This window comes from Sarcophilus harrisii, chromosome 5 (genome assembly GCF_902635505.1).
Source record: "Sarcophilus harrisii chromosome 5, mSarHar1.11, whole genome shotgun sequence".
Taxonomy (NCBI): domain Eukaryota; kingdom Metazoa; phylum Chordata; class Mammalia; order Dasyuromorphia; family Dasyuridae; genus Sarcophilus; species Sarcophilus harrisii.
The window spans coordinates 187,840,960-187,853,501 of NC_045430.1; the positions used below are offsets into that span (position 1 = coordinate 187,840,960).

At 31.8% G+C, this 12,542-nt stretch overlaps 1 protein-coding gene across 2 annotated transcripts in view; it reads right to left on the bottom strand.

Moving 5' to 3' along the window:
- Nucleotides 1-1,560: 1,560 nt before the first annotated feature.
- The window catches only part of LOC100932203 (zinc finger CCCH-type antiviral protein 1), a 95,548-nt gene continuing 84,566 nt past the window's right edge, over nucleotides 1,561-12,542 (bottom strand). Inside the window, exons 12-14 of one of the 2 annotated variants that reach the window (XM_031939154.1) lie at nucleotides 7,094-7,224; nucleotides 6,348-6,487; nucleotides 1,561-3,015 (exon numbers count right to left, since the gene is read on the bottom strand). In XM_031939154.1, coding sequence (XP_031795014.1) covers nucleotides 2,750-3,015; nucleotides 6,348-6,487; nucleotides 7,094-7,224 — 537 coding nt within the window. In that variant the 3' untranslated portion in view covers nucleotides 1,561-2,749. Of the gene's footprint in view, nucleotides 3,016-6,347; nucleotides 6,488-7,093; nucleotides 7,225-12,365; nucleotides 12,490-12,542 lie in introns of those variants that run through there. The other variant, XR_004229702.1, reaches the window with a different exon arrangement.

Sequence of the window (12,542 nt, forward strand, 5' to 3'; positions counted from 1 at the left end):
AGCAATCTTTCCCATGTTTAATAGTTTCCCATTCTTTTGACCACTTCTTCATTAGTTTTTTGTCTAATATATGGTAATTCATATATGATAACACCTCATATCTTGGGTATTAGATTCTTAGTAGAGATTTCAGATAGAAATAATTTTCACCCACAGAATACTTTTTCTTTTTATTCTAACTCCATTTTTTTTTTTTAATTTTTAAATAGAGATCACCTATCTTGCTTTTTGTGATCAATTCTATTTGTGATCAATTCTATTCCTTGGGGTGGTTAAAAATTTCCTCCCTTAGTTATAGCTATGTGTAATTTTGAGTTTATTGTGATTTATAACACAGGATGTTGACTATCTCAATACTATTTAAAATGGTCTTTGAAGATTTATGCTTTGTTTATTTTAATGAATATGGTACTTTCTCAAAAGTTTTTTTTAATAACAACAACAAAGGTAACAGCTAATATTTGTATATAGTACCTACTATGTGCTAGGCACTATACTAAGCACTTTACAAATATTATCTCATCTAAAGGCTCAAAGCATCCTTAGAAGGTATGTGCTATTAATGTCCCCATTTTATAGTTTAGGAAAGTGAGGCAGAGATTAAGTGACTTATCCTAGATGACAGCAATTAGGTATCAGGAGTTGGATTAGAACTGTATCCATTGATATAGTCCTCTTGTTTTTTTCTTCTTTTTTTTTTAAATTTATTTTATTAAAAAAAAACCCAGAATAAGCAAAAAAAACAAAAAACAAAAACAGAAAAGGAATACAAAACAAAACAAAATAGAACATTGTCATGTGCCCAGCAGAACATCAGGGAAGATTCAAAATATATGACAAATTACTAGATCAAGAAAAAAAAAAAATATATATATATATAGGTAGAAGAAATTATATTTATGAATGTCCATCTTTCTTTACTTCTTTGTAAGTTATTCTTTTCTTCTCTGTTGCTCATCTTTTTGACTTTATTTCTTTCACCTTTTCATCCTCCCCATCACCCCCAAGCTGGTTATAGTGAAGAAAGGATATATTTATGTATACATATGTAGGTACACATATACACACATACCCCCTCCACCTCCACATAACCTCCCACACCTTTCCTATCCATGCTGATTCTCTGCTTAAATTCTGCTCCTGATCCCTCCCTTGTCTTCCCTTACTTTTTGCTTCCCCAAATACCCATCTTTCCCCCTTAGTCTTGTTGTTTAAAGAAGTCTTTAATATGAGTATTCTAATTGATTTCCTAATTTTGCACCATCTCTATGTCTCTGGTATAAATCCAACTTGATCATATTGAATTATTTTTTGGATATTTTGCTAGAAATTTATTTTAAAATTTTACATGTAGAAAAATGTTAACTTCCAGAGAAAGAAGTGATAGAGTAGGAATACAGATAGAAGCATACTATTTTTTACTTTTTTGTGACTTATTTTTTCTTGGTCTTTTTTCTTCTGGAACATGCATGTTTTTAATGATCACACATGTATAACCTATATCAAATTGCTTACTATCTCAGAAAGAGAGAGATGGAGAGAATGTGGAACTCAAAATTTTAAAAAATATATTAAAAATTGTTTAAACATGCAATTGGGAAAATTATTTTTTTAAAAAATTTGCATCCAAATGTATTAGTGATATTACTCAATGCTTCTTTTTCATTGCTTTATCCTTTTTTTGGCATAGTTCTTAGAACTCTATCTAATAAAAAAAGTTTGGAAAATGTTTTCTATTTCTTAATACTTGAGAATAATTTGTGTAACTTGGCTAATAACTGTTTTTGATGTTTAGAGGTCCAACTATCTCTTGAAAAACAGTTTACTGATGACTTTTGTTTTTACCTATTTGTCTCCCACTCCCACCCTTTATTAAATCCTTTCTTTTTATATATTTCTTTTTAAAGATTGGGTCTCTCTCAGACCCAAATGTAGAGACTACTCACAAGTAGTCTCACAAGTATCCAAAAGCATGGGAACTCTCTTTCTGACTTGGGCTGGTCCACCCCTCTTAGGCAATTTAGTGGTCCTTACTTTTTACTCACAAGAGCTCACCAACTGAATGCTAAACTCAGAATAAATACCTAATTATGTTACAGCTTCAGCATCCCTAATAGATGGGATTACAGGAGTGTGCCACCATGCTTAGCTCCAGTCCCTTAAATAATACCCTTTTTGCTGTTCCATTTTCCAAGACATTTTCCTTTGTTTTGTCCTCATTATTTATCTCCCTTTCCAAATTTTTCTGAATTTTGTTTTCTGATTCACAGGTTTAAACTTCAAAGTATCACACAAGTAGAAGTTATAATAATTATTAATTTGCAACAGCACACTTAATAGAAATCATTTTCCAGAATTTCAAAGATTAGGAACTCAGCTTTACAGCTCAAATTCTCATCCTTATGTCTAAAAGACCTCAGAATATATGTACATACCCCAATGGCTATTCTAAAGTTTTCCAAATCAGTTTAAATTTATTTTAACATTCTCAAATGTTAGCTCCATACAATATATTAGGAATATGAGGCTGCAATGATTGTCACAGAACCAAACCAATCACAATAGGTACGGTATTGCTCTTGGAAAAAACAAAAACAAAATAAAACATGATAACCAAAAACTTGGGGTCAAATACTTTATATCTGATTATTAGATTTGAGCATAAATTTTCACCATAATCCTAGGCAACCTGGTTCTACAGTACAGAACAGTTTGATTATTTTGAGTGCAATCATGTTTTTCTTCCTTCCTAACTAATATTACAGCTTTTATCAATATCTGTATATTCGATGATATAATGAGGGTAAATATTTTCCTTATCATTGATGACAAAAATGGAAGGATTGGTCATATTGTCCACGTAGCTGTCATATATGGGGAGATTTTGAGAAGTGTATCCCACTTTTCCTTGAACAGACATTCCAACCAACACTTGGGCAATAAACATAATCTTGATTTTGTGATTGTTCTTAATTTTGTAGTGAGAAGAGATGGCATCTTTTGTAAAGTATATACCTAGAAATGATCAGAACAGAGCAAGAATGAGGATAATATTGAAAGGAGACCATTTAATACATAAGGACATAATACCACTTTGCTAATTTGATCCCTGTTTCCACATGACCTGAAATCACATTCCTCATTACTACTGATATTAAAATGATTAACACTATATCCCTCCACATTTAAAAAAAAATCAATATGTAATATATTATTTGAATATCATTATAAAAATATAGTTAAGACAAGACAAGTTAACAAGCATTTATTAAAACTCAATTACGTGCCAGATACCATAGAAGCATCAGGGGGAAAATTAAAGAATGGCAAAAAACCAAACCAAAACACAATTCATAGTCTGGTGGAAGTGGCAACATGCAAACAAAATAAAGACAAAAAAAAATCTGAGATAATAAACAGAGAGAAGGCACTAATTAGCACTTAAGGAAGAGCTTCCTATAGAAGGTCGGATTTTAGCCTGGACATAAGCTAGAGAAGCTGGAAGTGGGAGATAAAGAAAGGAAGTATTCTAAGGATAGAGGAGAATCAAGGAAAATCCCTGGAGGGAAGAAATGAAGAGTCAACAATAAGGAGGCTGCTGTCACATTTTAATTTGTGTTAATAGATTTGTCTTATACATATATAAAGAGAGAGAGAGAGAGAGAGAGAGAGAGAGAGAAAGAGAGAGATGTATATAGAAAGCACAATATAGTGGAAATAGTACTAAAAAAAATTAAGAAATCTGAATTCCAGTCCCTACTCTGCTAGCTATGTGATAACCAATCAATCAAAGGAAAAACAATCATTTTTAAGTGCTTACTATATACCAAACATTGCAGTAGGCTCTGTCTTCAAGGAATAGACGTGTACATAAATAAAGTATAGAAAAGATAAATGCAAAGTAAATTGGAACTGGGGCAGTCACTTGCAGATAGTGAAGCATAAAAAGGCTTCACGGAAAGAGTAACATTTGAGCAGAGTTTGGAACCAACTCTAAATTCCTGGAATAAATTTCATATGGGTCAGTGTATAATCCGTGTAATATATTGCTATGATTGCCTTGCTAGTATTTTGTTAATTTTTTATACACTAATATTCATTCGGAAAATTGGTCTACCAATTCTTTCTGTTTTAGCTCTTTCTGTTTTAGGTTTCAACACCACATTTGTGTCATAAAACAAGTTTGGTAGGACTCCACCTATTTTTCCAAATAGTTTATATAGTATTAGAATTAATTGTTCTTTAAATGTTTCATAAAATTCACTTGTATGCCCATGTGGCTCTGGAGATTCTTTCTTAGGGAATTCATTAATAGCTTGTTCAATTTCTTTTTTCTAAGATGGGGTTATTTAGGCATTCTATTTCCTGATCAATTTATCTGGGCAATTTATATTTTCATAAATATTCATCAAGATTGTCAGATTTATTGGCAAATAATTGGGCAAAATACTTCTTAATGATTGCTTTAATTTCTTCACTGGTGGTGACTTCACCCTTTTTATTTTTGACACTGGATATTTGTTTTTCTCCTTTCCTTTTTAAAATCAAATTAACAAATGGTTCATCTATCTTGTTGGGTTCCCCCTGCCTAAAATCAGCTCCTAGTTTTATTTATTAGTTCAATAGTTTTTGTTCTGTTTTTACTTTCAGTTTTAATTAAATTTATTTATTAAGTTGATTTTGAAGATTAGCAATTTGGTGCTCAATTATATTCTTTTTCTAGGTTGGTTTTTTTTTTGGTTGTATACCTAACTCATCAATCTGTTTTTTCTCTATTTCGTTGATATAAGAATTTAGAGAAGCGATTTTTTTTCCTTAAATACTGTTTTGGCTATGTCCCATCTATTGTCTCATTACTGTCATTCTTATTAATGAAATTATTGGTTGTTCTATGATTTGCTCTCTCCATTTGTTCTTTAGGATTAAATTATTTAGTTTCCATTAATTTTTAATCTATTTTTCCATTGCCCCATGTTAGATGTGTTTTTTATTGCATTATGATCTGAAAAAAATACATTTAACATTTCTGCCTTTCTACATAGATTTTGAGGTTTTATCCCCTGATGTGATGCTGGGAAAAGGCAAATCAGATCTGATAGTAGGAGAGGCACTAAAGGACATTTCATACATCTACAAGGAGAGGTTTTGTTCCAAAATAAGAACAAATCCTTCTAGAATGGAATGACTGGCCAAGTTTGCATGTTTAATTTATTTTCTTCCCAAACCTAGACACTATAGCAAAATGTCTGGCATTCCACACTGTATCCTTGAAATATTTATGGACAGGTTTTGGAGCTAACAGAGGCTATGTTTTTTTGTGGAGAAGTTCCTGGAGTCATTTCAAACAGAAGCACTACCCACTTGACCAAAATTAAAAGGCTGTTTTATTTTTGTTTTCTAAATACTTCAGAAAGTTCTTCTCAATGTTTATAACTAACTATCCATCATTTCGTCTTTTCTAAGAGTTATTCCACTATGATGCAGGACAATACAACAGTTTCAGGGTTATTTGAAGCACAGAGAGATTTGGGGTTATTTGGATAACATGGGTCAGAGGTAAAAGGTAAGCCCAGGTCGAGCTTACCTAAAATATGGCCACTGAAGGGAGGAAACCATTGTTGAGAAATCTTCTACTCAAAAATATACATATAATTTTTTTCTTTTTTTTCTTTTGAGGCAACCAGTGTTAAATGACTTACCAAGGATTACACAGCAAGCAACACAGATTTGAACTCAGATTCCCCTGACTCCAAGGCCAGTGGTCTAGCTACTAATTTCCCTACTCTATTTTCTTTTTTTAATATATCTTTCATCAAAAAGTACCTTCCATTCTGAATATATCCTTCCTTTATCTTCTTCCTAACAAGATCTATTAAAAGCAACTAACTGTCTTCCGGTATATGTAATATCCCACATTTCAAGTGTAGTACATGAAGACTCAAGAGTAAGAAACATGTTTTCATGGTCCTGCCACTGAAACATACTGACTGTGTAACCATGGTCAAGTCATTTAAATCCTCCCTGCCCCAGGGAATGCAATGGTTCTAAACTGCAAAGCTGGTGATGATAGGCAGCTAGGTTAAGTAGTAGATAGAGTGCTGAGCCTGAATCAAAAAGTTCCAAGTTCAGATCTGGCTTCAAACACTCACTGCCTGTGGGACTCTGGTCAGGTCACTTAAACTCTGTGTTTGTTTCCTCAACTATAAAATGGAAATAATAATAATAATACTTACCTCCCAGGGTAGTTGTAAGGATAAAATGTACATAAAACACTTTGTAAACATTCATGGGCTATATAAATATCAGTTATTATTTTTATTATCATAACTTACACAGATAATACAAACCTGTCCCATATATAGTTTGTTGAAATGACTGAGGGCTCCAAATTGAAAAATTGTTACTGCAAATTGAATCAATGCTGTTTGGGTCTGCTGCATGAAATAATAGCTTTTTATTTCCTCCATTCAGCATTTTCTTTTGCTTCCTAATGGGAGAAATACCAGCTTTAACACATAAAACAAGACTATGCCTTTCTGATAATAAGATCTCAACTATATTCTAGTACTTATAATACTTTATCCCATCAGCTTTCAGTTTCTCCTTAGTTAATCCAACAGATTCAGGTTAGAACCTTCTCCCCTGCTTCCCTCCCCCCCAAATAAGGGCAGAAACTTATATAAAATAAAGTAACAGTGGTAAATAATGCTGCACACAAATTTCTGGGTGATTAGCATGGCTACTAAGCAAATGTGTATTTCAAAAGATTTCACAGAATTTGGGTCAGTTTGGGGGTATAACTAGCTAGGTGACTAGGGAATACTACAGTGCTTAGAGCCCCAAGCCTACAGTTATAAAGACCTGATTTCAAATATAGCCCCAAACACTTACTTGCTTCTTAACCCTGGCAAGTCACTCTGTTTATCAGTTTCTTCATCTGTAAAACCAGGATAGTAAAAGCATCTACCCTCTCAGAGTTGTAAAGATCAAATGAGATTAAAATTGTAAAGTACTTAGCACAATGCCTGACACACTATAAGCATCATATAAATATTAGCTATGATTAGTACAAGTATTTAACATGGCTACAAACCTCTGAAAATTGTTCCAGAGCGATGGGTTCTGAATCCTCATTATCTTTTGAATTTCAAAATTTTTCATAGTACTTTTAAAGGAGTATTCGATTTCACTATATTCAAAGGACGGTCTTTTAATTTCGAATAACTAAAACAAGAAAATGAAAAACAAATGAATAGCATGTGAAAAAGCATATTGCCAAGATAGTACAGTGACAGTTATAGGAACCCAGGCTTGTTATGTATTCCTCAGTCATAGCAGAGGGAAGAAAATGGCTAAAATAAAGGCAAATAAAATAAATGTCAACCAAATAAAAATGTTTATCTCTTTTACTGTTTTCTGATTTCACTTTTTTTCTAATATCATTAGTCCCACTTTTGATTATGATTTTGCTATAGTATGGTAAATTTTAGAAAGTTTCACTTTAAATCTATTTAAATATTTCTTGATGAAATTCCCTTCTAGTTAACAATATACTATTAGAACCTATATTTCATTATATTCTGTGATCCTTTTTTGTTTTATTGGAGGATTTAATCAGTTTTCATTTAGTGTTTCAAAAGTTAGGCTCATCTTTGTCTTTATTTTATTCAAGTAAACATCTAGAGCTATTAAATTTCCCCTAAGAACTGCATTCCATAAATTTTAATATGTTGTCTCATTATTATCATTCTCTTGGATGAAATCATCAATTGTTTCTACAGTTTGTTATTTCACCCACTCATTCTTTAAAATTAGATTATTTAGTTTCCAATTGATTTTTGGCCTGTTTTTCACTGGCTTTTATTACATGTAATTTTTATTGTATCCTGATCTGAAAAAGATATATTTACTATTTTTGCCTTTCTGCATTTGATTTTGATGTGTTTATGCCCTAATACATGGTCAATTTTTGTGTAGATTCCATGCAACACTGAGAAAAAAAGTATATTCCTTTCTGTAACCATTCAATTTTCTCCAAAGATCCATCATACCTAACTTTCCTAAAATTCTATTTAATTCCTTAACTTCTTGCTTGTTTATTTTGTGGTTCAATTTTATTTAGTTCTGCTGCAGCAAGGTTGAGATCCCCTACTAGTATAGTTTTGCTGTCTATTTCGTCTTGCAGCTCTCTTAACTTCTCTAAAAATTTGGATGCTATAACATTTGGTGTGTATATATGTTTAGAATTGATATTACTTCATTATCTATGGTAACCTATATTTCTTTCTTCATATATTTTAATTAGGATTCTGGCTTTTAATATAGTCTACTATCCCCTTCCATTTCATGGGAGAGTTCATCCCATTCACATTCACAATTAAAATTACTAACTGTATTTCTTGCCATCTTATTTTCCCAAGTTATACTTTTCTCTTTTCTTTCCCTCCTCACAATTAAAATTAACTGTATTTCTTGCCATCTTATTCTCCCCAAGTTATACTTTTCTCTTACCTTTCCCTTTCCCTCCTCACCAGTGTTTTGCTTCTGACCACCACCTCCCTCAATCTGGATGTTATATTTTGTCAACACTTTTCCTGCATTTATTAGTACCATATAGTTTAAAATTAATCTTATTATAAATATGGTCCATCATGTTAAATTTTCCACAATATTGAACTATTCTTGCATTCCTAGTATAAATCTCACTGGTGTCATGTCTACTTTAGAAAATAAATCTGCAGTATTTTATTAATAATATAAATAGCATACTAACAGTATTACTATGATTTATTAATCATATGTTAAAAGAATAAATAGTATTTATTAATAGCATTAATATTTATTAATAATATTAACTGATACATATGTATCAATATTCATCATTGAAACTGGTCTTTTCTCCCCCATATTGAAGGCAAGCAATTTGATATGTTTATACATATGCAGGCATGGAAAACATATTTCCATATTAGTCATATTGTAAAAGAAAATAGATCCCCAAACTTCCAGCAGTTCTTTCTCTGAAGGTAGATAGTATTTTTCATCCTAGGTCTTTTGGAATTATCTTCGATCACTGCATTGTTGAGAATAGCTAAGTCATTCTCTGTACAATATTGTCATTTGTACAATGTTTTGTTCACTTTACTTTGTATTAGTTCATGTAAATTTTTCCAAGTTTTTCTGAAAACATTCTTGTTCAGCCATTCCCCAAGTGATGAGCATCCTCTCAATCTCTAACCTTTTGCCACCACACAAAAGAAGCTGCTATAAATATTTTTGTACATATAGGTCCTTTTCCTTTTTTCCTTTTGATTTCTTTGGGATATAGACCTAGTGGTGGTATTACTATGTCAAAGGGTATGCACAGTTCTATAAGCCCTTTGGGCATAGTTTCAAATTGCTTTCCAGAATAGTTAGATCAATACACAACTCCACCAACAATATATTAATGTCTTAATTTTTTCACATATCCTTGAACACTTGTCATTTTCTTTTTGTCACATTAATCAATTTGCTAGATGTGAGATGGTAACTCATAACTGTTTAAATTTGCTTTTCTTTAATCAATAGTGGTTGAGAACATTTTTTCATATATAAATATATAGTAATACACACACACAGGACTTTTTTTTGCCTGAAAACTGCTTATAAATATTCTCTGATCATTATCAATTGGGAAATGACTCATACTCTTATAAATCTATATCTGAGAAATGAGCTTTTTATCAAAGACATTTTTGTAAACTTTCCCAGTTTCTTGTTTTCCTTCTAATTATGGATGCATTAGTTTTGTGTGTACAAAACCTTTTTAATTTCATGTAATCAGAATTATCTATTTTACTTCCTAAAATCCTCTCTATCCTTTGTTTCTTCTCTTATCCATAGAGCTGATAGTTATACTTTTCAATGCTCTCCTAATTTGCATCTATCACCTATTACATATAAATCATATATCCATTTAGATCTTATCTTGGTATACAGTTTGAGACATAGGTTTATAGGTAGTTTCTGTCAAACTATTTTCCAATTTTCCCAGCAAATTTTGTCAAATGGTTGAGTTTTGTCCTAATAGTGAATTTTTTTTGTCTATGAATCTCTAAGTCTACTTTATAATTTTTAAAGCCTAAGTCTCTCCCCTCAAACCTGCTCTTCTCTCTGACCTCACTATCACCCAGGTTTCCATTTACTTATACTTGACTCATACTTTTCCCATACCCCTCAGTCAATAACTTGCAAAATTCTATCAGTTCTACCTTCATAGCATATTTCATGTCCATTTTCTCTTCTCAACTCCCACCATCTATATCCTAGTTCAGGCCCTCATTACTTCCAACCTGGACTATAATAACAGCTTCTCTATATATCTTCCCCTTTCCAATTTATCTACCAAACTGTTTCAAGAATACTTTTTCTTGTGCATAGATTTGGCCTTTGCTCAAAAATCTCTAGTGATCCCCAAATGCACACTGGAGAAAGTTCAAACTCTTTTGAATGATGAAATTAACTGTTTGAAGAGTACTGAATTGAGAATTTTTTGTCATATTACACATGACCATTTAAAAATAATTTTATAATATGTCCTTCCCAGTGCACCCCTCAATTTAGTAATAAACAAACAAACAAAAAAAAATCCCTACTAAAAACAGAAGTCTAAAAGCTCTCACACTGACCATGCCCCAAAATGCTTGATCTTTCTCTGAATTTTAATCCATAATTACTCTGGCAGAAAGTTAGCAACATGTTTCATCTTCAGTCTTCTGATTTCATGGAATATCACTGTACTTGTCAGAGTTCTAAAGAATTCTAAAGAATTCTAAATTTTCTCTATAATGTTGCTGTCATACACATTGTTCTCATAAGTCTCCTTCCTTGATTCTCTATCACTTCATAGAAATTTTTGCAGTATCTTCTGAAATAGGTCATTTTGCTATTTCTTTATGGTAGAATACTGCATTAAATATATCACAACCTATTTAGCTATCTGTCATTAGAATGGTCCCTAAGTTTCCAAGTTTTGGCTATAATGAAGAGAGCTATTACAAATATTTTTATACATACATACATACATATATATATATATAAAGTTAAGTCCTTTTCCACTTTTGATTTTTTTTAGCATAGTAGTATGGCTAGTTCAAAGTGTTTGCACAGTTTAGTAACTTCTTGACCTTACTTCCAAATTGCTTTGTAGAATGGCTGGTCCAATTCACAGATCTACTAACTGTGTAACAGATTACTTGTTTTTCCACAGCTTTCCCAATATTTATCATTTTCCTCTTTTGTCATCTTTGCCATTCTGATGAGTGTGTATGGAACTTAAATGTTTTGATTTTCATTTCTTTAATTTCTAGTGATTTAGATAATTTTTTCAAGTTGTTGATAGCTTAGATTTCTTCCTTTGAAAATTTCCTGTCCATATCTTCAAATCAATTATCTACTGAGGAATGGGTCTTAGTCTTATAAATTCAAATTGGCTCCTTATATATCTTAGATATGAAATCTTTATCAGGAAAAACTTGCTGCAAAGATTTTTTTCCAAGTCACCTAGTTCTGTTTTCATTTTAATATTAGATGTTTATAGAAAATAATGTTATAATATAATGAAAATCATCCAGTTTATGATATTTATTACTTTAATCATGAATTTTTCTCCTATCCATCCATCTTAAAATTAATTTCTTCCTTGCTCCTGTTTGTAAAATGACATTTTACATCAAGTCATATATATCTATTTGTAGCTTATCTAAGTATGTTTTTGTTAGACTACTATGTAGTTTTCTCAGCAGTGTTTATCAAATAATGAGTCATTCTCTTAGTAACAGGAAGATTTAGTCAATGCTATGCTACTATTTGTTTGCTTCTGTATGTTGTGTATCTAATCAGTACCATTAGCCTCTTTTGTTTATTTAATCACTACCAAGTAATTTTTAATGATTACTGTCTTTCAGTAAAGTTTGAGATCTGGTACTTTCCCTTCCCCCTCTCCCCCCCCCCCCCCCCCATTATTGCCCTTTTAAGTTATTGACCTTTTGTTCTTCTATATGAATTTTGTTATTACTAATTTTTACCTCAACAAAACATTCCTTTGATTTTCTGATTAGTATAACATTAAATAAGGAAATTAATTTAGATACTATTGTAATTATATTGGCTTGATCCATCCATGAGCAATTAATGTTTCTCCAATTATTTAAAACTGTCTAATTTTGCTAGGATTATATAAATGGATTCACATAGTTCCTCAGCATATTTTGGTAGATGTACTTGGTTAGAATTCTTACGAGGTGCTAAGTCGGTGGAATTGATAGAGACAATGGTTGTTTAGCAGGGTGCTTAACAGTTCTCTAGATGTACTTAATACTTACTACAGTTCCACAAGATTCACACCTTTAAGAGAGCATATATATAAGCCAGGAGCCTCCCGGATTGACTCTGGGAGATTCACAAGCCAGGATTCAGTCGAGGAGATTCAGAAACCAGAGACGGCAGCTGGGCAGAACGAAGGAAGACAGAGAAGTGTTGGCAGGCTGTCCTGGAGAAAA